Genomic DNA, 13,407 nt, shown 5'->3' on the forward strand with positions numbered 1-13,407 from the left:
TATATATATATATATATATATATATATATTTTATATAATATAATATAACATAAATATAAGTTAAGTTTATGAAAGAAAAAATAAATATTACAAAAAAAAGGATTGAATGTCATATGGAAATAACAATGATTTATAATAATAAGTAAAATGAGTTTACTCATTTCATACTCATTATCAAATGTATACTGTAAAAAATCAAAATAAAAGATGATAGAATCTATATATAAGTTTTTAATTGAAAGTTAATTAAAAATTTGATCAATTGAAGAAACAAGAAAATGTAGAAGATAAAATGTAGAAGATAAATTGTTAAAAAACATGATCAACATTGATATTTTATACGCGATTTCGTATACATATATTGAAAAACAATTTATTTTTTTATATATGTAACAATTTTGATATATATAATCTCTCTGAAACATCAAGATGTTATATTTATTTTGTAGAAAGGATCTTGTGGTTACATAAATTATGAACGGAAAAATATATTGTATAAGTTTTTATATTTTTTAAAATTTTTCAAATAGTATAAAAGTACGAGTGTCCATGCAATATCTTTATAAAATTATTGCTCTAATTTATGGAATTATCGTCATTTTATTCTTTATTAATGTAATGTTGAACTAAATGAGTTATGACAAATCATTATATCGAGAAGAAAAACATTTACCTGCCATGATTCCTAATATAATATCTAATTGTTTCGAACAGTGACACAGAACAAAAGAATGCAAATTCAGTGTTACGAGTTATGTTTCTGTTAGATACAGCTGCGTTGAATTATCTTTGAAATTATGATTTTATTCAGAACATCGAAATTCTAACGAATTAAAAGTCAGCTGATATTTTGTCTTTACCTTTAATTGATTAAGTTAAGACAAAAAGAAAAAGAATACAAGGAATAAACAATAAAAAGGTATGAGTTAAATATCATTCAATTTAGCGATAATTGATCGATACTATATTTTTGCTTCTGTCTAATTATAGTTTATGATTTGTCATTTTTATTGATTGTAATTTGAATTTAATTTTGAATTTTGAATTTTTATATTAGCACATTCATAAACATATATATTCATAAATTAAAAGATAAATTATAAATATTGAATTATAATAGATTTTACATAAATTTTATTTGTTGTCAGTTAAAAAAAATATATCAATTTTGAAGTAATGATACGTAAGTATCACATAAAATGCTTCTCAATAAAATATATCTTAACATATTTGATTCAGGTTATTTATATTTACTTATATTATCTTATATTTATTTTATATTTATATCTTTTGTTATTATAGTATTTTATATTATCATTTTTGATGACATTTAATAAATTAGTATTTTATCCAAATTTCTAATTTAGAATGAATATGCCTAACTATCATAAAAAAACATTACACATGCATTTCCTCATATCATTGAATCTTTTTTTTAATCGATGCATTGCCTTCTTTTATTTCCTATGTCCGTATAAAGTCTGACCAACTTTGGTTAATCAGTATTTACGTCAATATCTTAACCTCGTGTCTCATTGTTCAAGCGAAAACCTTTGTAAAAGTAGTTACAGAATAAGCATACGATCAGTAAAAGTAAAACGCATTGTGACTTGTTTAAATGGATGTATGAGCTAGGCAAAAAATCGCCTTTTATACATTCAACTTGATCAAAATTTATTGAAAGTTCGTTACCAAAGTTAACTGATCTTAATATTCTTTTAATTCTTCAACATTAAAGAAATGCTTAGATGTATTACATTGATGACTAGAGTTAAAATATTGTGAAAATATTTAATTTTTAATTTTTCTATTTGAATCAAAAATCAATATTAATTTTAAAATTTGTATGTTTTTAATCGCGAAAATAAAAAAACTTAATTTTAATTTAAATTGAACAAATTTTAGCTAATTAAAATTAATTAATCTTTGGATCGATAAAAATCAAGATCAATTGATCCTTATGATCATTTATAATCCAAATTAAATTACACTTTAAAAGTTATTTTTCTAGCAAAATTATGTATTAATTAAAGAATTATATTATTAATTACATTATTAATTATATATATCATTAAGGAATACTTGAGAAAGAGAAAAATTTTAAAAAGTAATTATTTTTTAATGATCTAGGATGAATAACCTGAAGATCAATAAAGATATTAATGAAAACTTTTCTTGAAGTTTTCACAATATTTTTATACGCAATCAAATATCAATGATATATTTTTATCGAAAAATTTTTTCAACAAGTTTAATTTCCATTGAAAAATGATCATTGTTACATTACGAGATCGTAACTAGTTTTGAATTCTCGTATGTAGTATGAAGACTGCATAGTAGATGCTTACGCCTTGGAGTATTTTGTTGTGAAACGATTGAAGCATTTACGAGTCGATAGTTCTACGAGGACTTTCTAATCCGCCGTATATACGTACAGGGTGTCTCGCAAGGTGTGTCGTGAATGTTGCGAGTGATAGATTCCTAAGTCGAAAACACGACGACCAGCATCGTTTTTTTCGCTATGATTGCCGACTTTTCAGACGTACTAAAATATATGACAATATTCAAAATATGTTCAATGTTTCATTACGAACACCGCAGGTGAGAGAATTTAATTAAATATGAAAATTATTATTATTCCTATTAATAATAATATTTTGTTTTTTTGCTTAACTTGAAATAGATAAAATGTGTATACTTTAATTTGTTAAACAGCAATGATCTATTTTTAAGTTGACAATTAGTGTATTTTATTTTATCGTATCTATTGTGAATTATTATTGAATAGATAATTTACTTTTTAATCTTGAAAACATCGTATATAAATTTGTTACTTGAAAATTCTTGAATTTACTGGAACTTGACGAACCTGTTTCTCATGTCGCGACTTTTGTCACAAATTTCTTGATTCGAAAGTACTATAACTTGTGTGAATCTGCAACTGCTATTGATTATGTGAATATTGTAAATATTCTAATCGAATCGTAAGAGTTTTTATAATAATTTGAAATTATATTAGTTGCAATCCATTATTCAAATTATAAATGAATTTTTTTTCGGTTTGATTTATATATATATGTGTGGATCTTTCGATTTTCATCATATTGAAAGTATAAATATACATACATTTATTTCAATAAAGGCATTCAATGCGAAACGAAGTTGCATATGGTTTCAGGAATGCAGTACACATGGAATGCCATTCAGATAAATCGTATTTTTTATTATAGGAGGGTTGAATTCTTTAAATTTTTTAATTTGTCGAGCGATTCGAGAATTCAATTCATCTATGAATAACTATGATGACGTGCGTTTCGAATTAATAATTGAAATTGTTTCGGTATCGTAGACAAATATTTAATAAATAGATATAAATAGATATAAATTTGAATATGTATTTAGCCGAAAATTATTATTTAAGTAAAAATTTTCTTAAATCTTGTAACGTAAAAAAATGAAATTTAATTCTAAAGAATTTCAATATTTTCACGATTAGGAATGAAAGATGATTTTAAAATATAATAATATAACATTAATTTTACTACAGACCTTGAATTTTCATATTTCCATCTTATGCCAATCAAACATATTCTATTGTTTCAACAAAAACTTCAACATAAAATTGAAATGAAAAATTACATATATTAATTATAATTTCTTGATATTATAATAGTCTTGTTTAAAAATTTATTAAATAATAAAAAAACTACGAATCAATTGAAAATAATTAACAGCTTATTATTATTTTCATATTATTATTTTATTATATTCTATTTCTTGCTAATCTAATACATATAAATGACGATTCATACGTGTAATTCAACATTTCTGATATTTCCAGTTTTACAACACCTAAACGAGATAATACAATATGCGTTTTTTCCACTAACTTTTCACGATTACCTATACGCTAACTTTATCGTCGGCCATTAGCGCATTCTTATCCTAGGAAAGGTTTTCGAACGTGAATATTACATTGTTTAAACGCAACAATAACAATGCAGAGACGAGGGTTCTTGCATCATTTGGGTCAGCTTTATCCGTATTTACAATGGCGCATACGGGTGATCACGTACCGTTGAATAACAAAAGCAAGGATTTTCAAAAACAGTATTTCTTCGGAGAAGAAAATTATTTCCTATGGAAATAATATTAATGTGATTTGTATATGACATATTATATATTAAACCTAAATGAAAAGTAAGGATTCATTGATTGATAATTATTAAATTTATATTGGATTGCATATTTATATTTATAAATTGCATAGATCAATAACTTGTTTGTGATTTGTATGTCACTATTAAAAAAAAATGAGTGTGAAGAAAGTTACAAAAAAGAGATAAACAGAAAAATTTACCATGTTTAAGAATCAAGGTGAACTTCTCGTTGAAGAACTCGAGTGTCATATTTTTTATTTTTTTTTCTATGAGAATTGAAAAAAAAGTTACGAGAAAAATTGTTGTAGCCTTGCAAACTTGGGACAAGGTGATTTAAAGTACCAAGTATCAGGACAACTATATATCTCCGATAGATGCAACCGACAAGTTTTCTAGTATATAATATTTTTCTTCTATCGTTATGCTTTCTTATATTTTCTATATGAATTTAATGTTTTGCATTTTCTTTCAGCATTTCTTTTGCATTAATCATGTTATTATTACGACTTTTTATCTACTTACTTTATCACTTTCCTATTTTTTTTAATTAACTGTGAAATGTGTCATAAATAAATATTGGAACTTATTGCGAAAATAAATTTCAAAAGGTTACAAATTATTTGTTTTCACAATCTTAGTGAAAAGATGTACATCTGCATTTGGAAAAATTAATTTTGACTCTAAGGTAAAAATATAATTTTGTATATTTATTTACATATTTCCATTATCTATTACAATATATCTATAGTATATTTAAATATAGATTTTAAACATTATAGATCGATAATTTTATTGATAAGATCTCAATAAAAAAAACTAGGTTATACATTATCAAAAAACTAGGTTAAACATTACATATTATTATATATAATATTATATAATATCGAATTATATAATATAAATGTATAATATTATATAATATCGAAAATTACATAATAAAAAAATAATTCTTAAAAAATATTAAAAATTATCGAAAAACTAGGTTGTATTCGATAATAAATATCGAAATAATGTTTAAAATGTCGAAAATTACTCGAATGGTTAAAAGCCTTATAATTAAAATATTTTTTACTTATAGTGAAGCCTTTCTACTACGTGATATAAATGATAAATTTTAATTTCGTGTATTTTTTATTATTAGTTATTATATATTAATAGTTATTTAATTATATTGATATAATTTTTATACATCGAACATATAAGAAAGATATATATTATATTATTCCAAAGTATTTTATTGAAAACAAGATAATTATTATATATAAATTTATACGATTTTTCTCAATGATATTTATGAATTTTCTTCTCTGTAATAAAAAACGATAAAAATATTGACATCACGATCGATCAAGATGTTTGCATTAAAGAGTAAATATTTTAATCACGTCTGACATCATCTAAAATGATGTAAGATCGATAAAAAATATTTGATTTTTATTGAAGAAAAAAAGAAAGTAAAATTGAAGAAGTATAAGGAAAGAATAAAGAGCAAGTGTCATGGTAAGCGGAGAAAAGGCGGGAAATTTTGAATAGCGTCCAAAGCCATTTATCGAACCTTGACCTCGTCGTTTGCACTCCAATTAATTTCAAGGCAAGGCACGCGCACCCCTTTCCACCTTCTAAACTATGTTTATATGCTAAAAGTTGATAATAGTTTGTTACGTCGTATACATGCGTAATGCAATCGAAGCTTGCAGAAGATCGTTTTATGGATGTCATTAGCATAAGCTGGTTTCCTAGCCGGTCAATGATAAAAAATCAAGATACGGAAATTGGCTTCTTTTACCATAGCTTCTGAGAATGCTTTTAAATGCAATTTTTATACACCTTCCAAGAATAAAAAGAGAAGCTTGTCTGTCGAGGTATTAAAACCCGATATACAAGCTGACGATTAACACCGTGGACAACTTCTGTTTTTTTAACGAGCCGGATTCGTTGAAAAGAGTGCCAATTAATTACATGTTTCATATATAGAAACCGTCGTCAAATATTTCCTCCATATTTGCTTTCCTTCTCTCTTTTCTATAATCGACGATTGAAAATGAAAAATGTTTTAAAAATCCAATGATATAAATATTCTTTTACATATTCGTTTTTGCTATATACATATATTACGAACATACTATTATACTATAGTATAATATATATAATCTTGTTTTTTTTTGCACTATTGACGAAGTATGGGATAAAAAATATCGAAACATATGTTCGATATTAACATGTTATGAAATTCATAACGGTCGGATAGTAAATGGATGACTGGAAGCATCGATAGATTCGTTCTCTCGATATACAGCGTCCATTTGTTTGCAAGAGAAGAGGAGAAATGGTACAACAAGATCCGCGGTTAAAGCAGAGTTGAAGGTCGTTGGGAACTGGTTAGGGTGGGTATTCTGTTCTCGTGGTACTACACTTTGGTGGCCGAATCGTGTTCAAGTAAGTCAGGGTCATGCAAACCGTGTTTCTGTGCTATCGATATAAAAGTGAGAATTCAGTTACGCATATTTACTACACGTACGACGATACTTAATTACGCATACCGAAGATAGACTGATTTTTCGATGCGTATAACCATATTCCTTGGTGTAAATATGGCGGCGCGCCACTCCGTTTGGAAAGAACTATAGAATTTTCGTTTCGATGTTTCACGTTTGTTTTTAGTGACATTTATTGCGTTTTGTTAAAAAAATAAAAATTGTTAACGACAATATTCTAATGAAAATCAATAAATCTTTATTCTTTTTACATTTTTTAATAATTTGAATTTAAAATTTAATTATCACTTTTACAATTTAATAATTACATAGATGTGTAATAAGAATTTTTTATAGTTTTTATAATTTATCAGCAAATAAATTATAGGAATAGGTTGTCGAAATTATTATTTTCAATTAATTACAATTTTAATTTCATATCCCATATATACATTATAAAAATTTTATAATACGATATATTTTAGAAAAAAAAAAAATTTTGGTAAAAAAATCTTCGGCACCTGTTCCAAAAAATGTCAGATTTTTCATTTGTATCTATTGTACGAAAGCCACGCGTTTCAACGGAAAACAATTCTCACATGTTTTCTCTTCGGACATGTTTTCTCGAAGGACGAAACGAAGAATTCTCGTATCGCTTGCTTGCTTGGTACGGCGGTATTCTTGTTATGCAACAGAAAGATTAGTTATGTCTTTTCGTCTTGCTTTTCCGTAGCTTTGTCTTTCGCTAGAAAAAAGAAAAAAAAAAAAAGAAAAGGAAAAGAAAAGAACGCCCTGCATGGAAAGGAACGTGAACCTCGCGTTTTATCCATGTTTTACCCGTTAGTACGAGGAAACGCGACCTTTCGAAATGGCGGGAAAGGTTTTTATTTTAAACTTGACAGGTTTTTCGTTGTATATTCGTGCGCATGTTCGCCTTCCGCGAACTGCTTCGATCTTGATTAACGACCATAATAAAACCAAGGTTTACTTATTCTTCTTCTGTGATCTTCTCTCGCATAATTATCACGAATTGATCGTTTTAAGATAGGTCGTATGCATATTATTATGTATACTGTTTTTGCGATTGTTGAATAAATTGGATCTATTGAATAAAAATTTAATATATATATATATATATAATACTATAGTAAAACTTTCAGAAAAAATGTAAAATTTTTATGTAAAAAGATAATTTTTCACAATTATTTTTATTGCATTCATATTTTATTATTTATTATTAATTTTAATTAATAATTTATCAATTTATTTATTTTTATTAGTCACATTTGTTATTGCAAAAACTTATTTATTTTTTAATTAATCTCACTCTCAATTTTGATTGTTACATATAGCGCGATTCCACTCTTTTTCTAATTTATATTCATCGTGAAGATTCTTTAAAGCGTGTATTCATATGCTTAACGATTATCGTGCTTAGAAAGTCATCAGAATTCCATCTCATAATTTAAAATAGTCGTTCGTTCGTTCATGGAATATTTTATATATAGACACGAAATGACAAGAAAAGTATAAGATCTTCGAATCTTAAAATAAATATAAATAATAAAATCTCAAAAAATATTTAATTTTAATTTAAATTCGATGCTATTGCGATTCTTATTTAATTATGCTTAATACACAATGAAATTTAACAATGATTAATTAGTATCAAGAAATATATAAATATTAAATATCTGCTCTTAATATAAATAGAATAATGAATTCTAACAATTGGATTTTTTTAAATTTTAATCAAACTTGTACTCCCTTGTAGGAAGGATAGTGATACAAGTCAACGTTTTGAGAAGTACAATTTAAACACAATTTTACATTATTAATCGAATTTCTATCATCTATACATTATCATGTATATTTCACTATCGATTCTATCTAACAATCTTTCAAAAGTTTCAATCAAATTGAACCAATCAATTCGACCAAGATTTGACCAAGCCAGGCCTCCCCGTATGAAGCAAAAATTATCCTTTAACTTCTGCAGGCCTCGATATGGTATTCTCTTTGCCGTAAACAACAAGCGTGTTTGGGAGGGGGGGGGGGCGGAAGAAAGTCAAGTAAATTCGCACATAGTTTGAGAAACGCTGCCAATGAAATCAAGATGGGGGGGAGGGGAAGAGCGAGGGGGATCAGAGCGCGCAGAAAGAGTTAGCGAACGAGGTGAAGGTATTGCGAGCGCCGCTTAATTGCGATGCACGCCGTACGACACGTGTCACGGCATTGTACGGCCGGTCACGCATTCCCATCGATTACATCGACGACAAACGAATTTACAAGCGCAACTGGAACGTGATTCGCGAACGCTTCAATAAGGCCTTTCCAAATGAAAAAAGAGAGAAAAAAAAAAAAAAAAAAGAAGAAGAAGAAGAAAGGAAAAAAAAGAAAGAAAGAGAGGAATAAAAGTAAAAAGTAAGAAAGGAAAAAAGAAGAAAAAGAAAACCATTCCCTTTAAACTGCACGATTCGTGACGAGGTCTTCGCACGCCTCTTCATACCAATGAACGATCCGTTATAAATCGCTTTTACAGAAAATACGCGCTGTTGCACGCGCGCGCCACCGTCCATAACTATCAGCCCATAATATACGAGACGTTCTTTCTGCACCTCGAAACGAAAATATCTCGTCTTCGTTGGCTGAGGCCAGGTTTCCAACTATAAAATCTCGCGGTTGGAATATCTTCCCTGATAAATCGTGGGATCTTAATTCTCTTCTTAGGGATTATCAACTTGTTCGTTGCGTGCAAGAGGGAAAGGAATTTTTTCGGGGAGGGAAGGATAGCGATACGTTCTCACGTTACAGTTACATATTTAAAATTTTCCTTCCTTTTATGATTATAAAATAATGAGCAAATCTGCAAATATAAAGATATATATACATCTTTATATCATCGTACAACCAATTTTCGCATTTATTTTTTTTTACTTTTACCATGAAATCCTGCCTCGATTTATCGAATTGAACATATACCACAATATATTGAATCGTTTGTTACAGGTAGCAAACACGTAGAATGGTAGCCTCACAACACGACGGTACCAGAAGTGTCGGTGGCGGTGGTGGCGGAGACGGTGGAGGCGGCGGTGGCGATGAGACCGTGTACACGGTGACCGTAAGTGGTGTCGGTTACAGGAACGAGGGTTACAAGGACGACGGTACCGACGGTATACCTCCCGAGCCGCAGAAACCGCCGCAATTATCGTCGACGGACGATGACACGCAATCAAGAAAGTTCAAACTCTCCCGCGGCGAGAAATGGCGTATATTGAAGAACATTAGCACCGTATCCGTGGCGTTTATGGTGCAGTTCACCGCGTTTCAAGGCACGGCTAATCTTCAGTCGTCGATCAACGCCAGTGACGGTTTAGGCACCGTGTCCCTTTCAGCGATTTACGCTGCATTGGTGCTGTCATGCATCTTCGTTCCCACCTTCGTTATCAAAAGGCTCACGGTTAAATGGACATTGTGTATTTCGATGCTGTGTTACGCACCTTACATCGGGTCCCAGTTCTATCCGAAATTTTACACCCTGGTACCGGCTGGCGTGCTCCTTGGCTTGGGTGCCGCGCCCATGTGGGCAGCTCAGGCCACCTATCTCACGCAGGTTGGTGGTGTGTACGCGAAACTCACCGATCAGCCGGTAGACGCCATCGTGGTCAGGTTCTTCGGGTTCTTCTTCCTTGCCTGGCAGACCGCTGAACTCTGGGGGAATCTCATTTCTTCGCTGGGTGAGTCAAAGTCTCGTTTATCTTTTTTCTCTCCTTCCTTCTTAAGTTAAATCCAACCGATTTTATTTTTAGACTTTTTATTTTTTCATGTGTTTAAACTTGCGCGGAAGTATGTGTATACAGACAAAAATTTTCTTATTTAACTTGGATTATAGTTTCCATTGGTAGAAAGATGTACGTAATTTTTTTTTTTTTTTTTTTACTTAACTTTGGTTTATATAAAAACACGAATGTAAAAATTTCAAAGGTAAGATACTTGGTGATTGAACGAACTTTTAATAAAAGAATTGAATGTAATAAAATCCATTGTTCTTGACGTTTTGTGCTAGTAAACGAATGATATGAATGAAATTAATAATGCTGCATCATGTAGCTGCAGTCAATGAACGAAACTTATCAAAGACCGAGTTGTATGAATTAAATATATTTATCTGTATAATAATTTATTACGATCAATGATAATATACGAAGTACCAATTTTTCAATGAAATTTAACTCGTATCTCCGTTAGTTATAAATTCAGCAAATATTAATTTTATTATCGTAGTTACAATTATTATGAAATTTTTACTATCAATTTAATGTATGCAACAATGATAATATAATTTATGGCGTAAAATAAAGCTCACAAATTGCATAAAATTCTAAAAATAATTGACAGATATTTAAAAAAAAAATTGCCATTCATCAAACGATAGTGAAATTACTAAACCGAAATATATACATTATTATCAAAGTAACAGTACAAGAAAACAACGTAAGAAAAAATTCCAGAAAACATTCCACACGGTAAAGTACCTATCCACCAATACTATAAATTGGCTCTAATTAATCGTACCGTTAGGTTAAACAGTGTCTCATACGCACGAACATTAACCGCTTCGAAGTTCCCTTGAGGCGAACAATACGACCAAAAGTCCAATCCTAAAAAAAAAAAAAAAAAATCTTCAATTCACCGATTCCTCCGTTCTATATCTACCGATCCGCGTCATAAATTAATCCTCCTGAACACGTGCCCAAAAATCCCTTTCTAAGAAGCATTTAAAATGCAAATGCCGAAGCCCATCTTTCTCGAGGATCTCCAAGAACGCTTCGAACGATTCTTAGAGAATCTTTCGAAGGTCGGGTTGGAATCGGTGTCAATATCACACGATCCGTCATAAATTTGGTGATCAAATTCTTCTTATCCCCCACCACTCTATCTATCACCTATCGAGAATATACCGATCCACACCTTCTTCGGGGCGCGAAACACTCGTCGAGGCAGCGCATGGCGTTGCGATTACGTATTACACGCATAGCAGTATATGTATAGCAGTGATAATGCGCGCGCAATGAGACTCGCGTCGGGCCAAATATTCGCTCCTTTCCCTGACGAATTGGCTGGCCGATCGGTCGGCCGACGAGGTCGACAACACGACAATTCTTGCCACTAACGTTCTCCATGGACACACTCGGGTTTCGAGTTGGTCTGACTGACAACGCCGGCGAGAGACTCGTCGAGAAAGACAGGCATGCTCGAGGGACAGTGATGGAAAACGCTTTGCACGCGGGAAGAAACGAGATTTATCCGGTATAAACCTGTGATAGTCGGTTTCCGTACCACCTCGTACACATTCCCCGATAACTGGACAGCGGTAGCGCGGGATTTAACCGTTTTCTATGATTCGAATCGTTCAATCGGCGCTTCCTCCCTGGCGGGCAATGGCACTTCCGTTTATTCTGCTTGCACTCCGCGCGCGCGACGTGGTCCAGGTCTTCGCGAGAGTTAGGTTCCAGGTAAACAAACAACCGTAGCTTCCTCCTTTTCTTCCTTATTTTTCTCTATGTCTCTTTTTCCTTTCTTCCTTCATGTTTATAGGTTATGGAATAGGTTAATCGATCTTTTAAGGTTATGTCCATCAATTTCGATCAACTGATTGATCAAATTGTGATCGATTATGATGTATATTGGCCATCGCGTGTACTTTACGATCGTACGTATTCATAATTACGATATATAATATTCGTACAAATAAGAAATTAAGAAATAGATATTGCCTTTCGTATAATTTAAGGAAAATATAAAGGATGGAAAAAGTAAAGAGGTTATACGGGCATTATTTTTTTATATTTTTGATATTAATTAAGTATATTTTATATTTTCTTCTTGGATCTTTTTATCACAAAAAGTATAAAATAAAGAAGAATCCAGATAGATAAAGTTCTATAGTAGGCGAAAGGAATGGAGAAGGGGTTGCATGTTGACGGCCTTGCGTAGTCAATTGATTTCGAACGAACTATAAGCGCGCCTTGCTGAAACCTGTTTCTATTGAGTTTCTTCCGATATCTGTTTGAAGAATTTGTACTGTTGGAGCTGGAAATTGTTCGCGTTTAGAACAGAGGGAATTCTTGCTGATTTTTTTTTTTAATAGATAGACTTGTACAATGGTTTGTAACATATTATATGTGATATAAAGATTGTACAAAGACTTTTTAAATGCACGATTATGAAAACGCGATAAATATATTTATGGAACAATGTATAACTATACAAAGATAATGACTCGTTGTTGCGAATATATAATTTTTCCTAAGCATATGTTTCTTAATTACATTTAATTTATGTTTTCGCGGCTTACGTTTGATCGAAACTATTATTTGCATTCTGCTTGTCGTCTATTAACGGTATACTTTTGATAAAGATATATATATATATATATATGTTTTACATTTCTTGAATTCCTGAAGGAATTAATTCCAATCATATTTCTTTAATAAGCTTCTCCAAATGGAATATAATTACAAGTATCCTTAACATATATTTTCCAATCGTTGTCCAATCCATTCAATCATATTATTGTTACAGATAAATAAATTACATTTTTATTCATTTCATCGAAAGTATCGATCATAGAATGAATCTATAGATATCGATATCTATATATAGATCCGCATTGTCATTCGTATTTCATTCAAACATCATCGCCCACCTTTTTTTCCACTTTTCGAATTCAACTTTGATTTAAAAATGATTTTCAAATTTCGAACGTA

At 30.3% G+C, this 13,407-nt stretch overlaps 1 protein-coding gene across 1 annotated transcript in view; it reads left to right on the plus strand.

Annotated features, from left to right (window-relative positions):
* Positions 1–13,407, plus strand: part of LOC100872793 (UNC93-like protein) — a 41,701-nt gene that overhangs the window by 2,195 nt on the left and 26,099 nt on the right. The window contains exon 2 of the mRNA XM_003698407.4: positions 9,644–10,374. Coding sequence (XP_003698455.1) covers positions 9,660–10,374 — 715 coding nt within the window. The 5' untranslated portion in view covers positions 9,644–9,659. The remainder of the gene's footprint in view (positions 1–9,643; positions 10,375–13,407) is intronic.

Source organism: Apis florea, unplaced genomic scaffold (assembly GCF_048593485.1).
Source record: "Apis florea isolate Af1SG1 unplaced genomic scaffold, ASM4859348v1 contig_3184_pilon, whole genome shotgun sequence".
Taxonomy (NCBI): domain Eukaryota; kingdom Metazoa; phylum Arthropoda; class Insecta; order Hymenoptera; family Apidae; genus Apis; species Apis florea.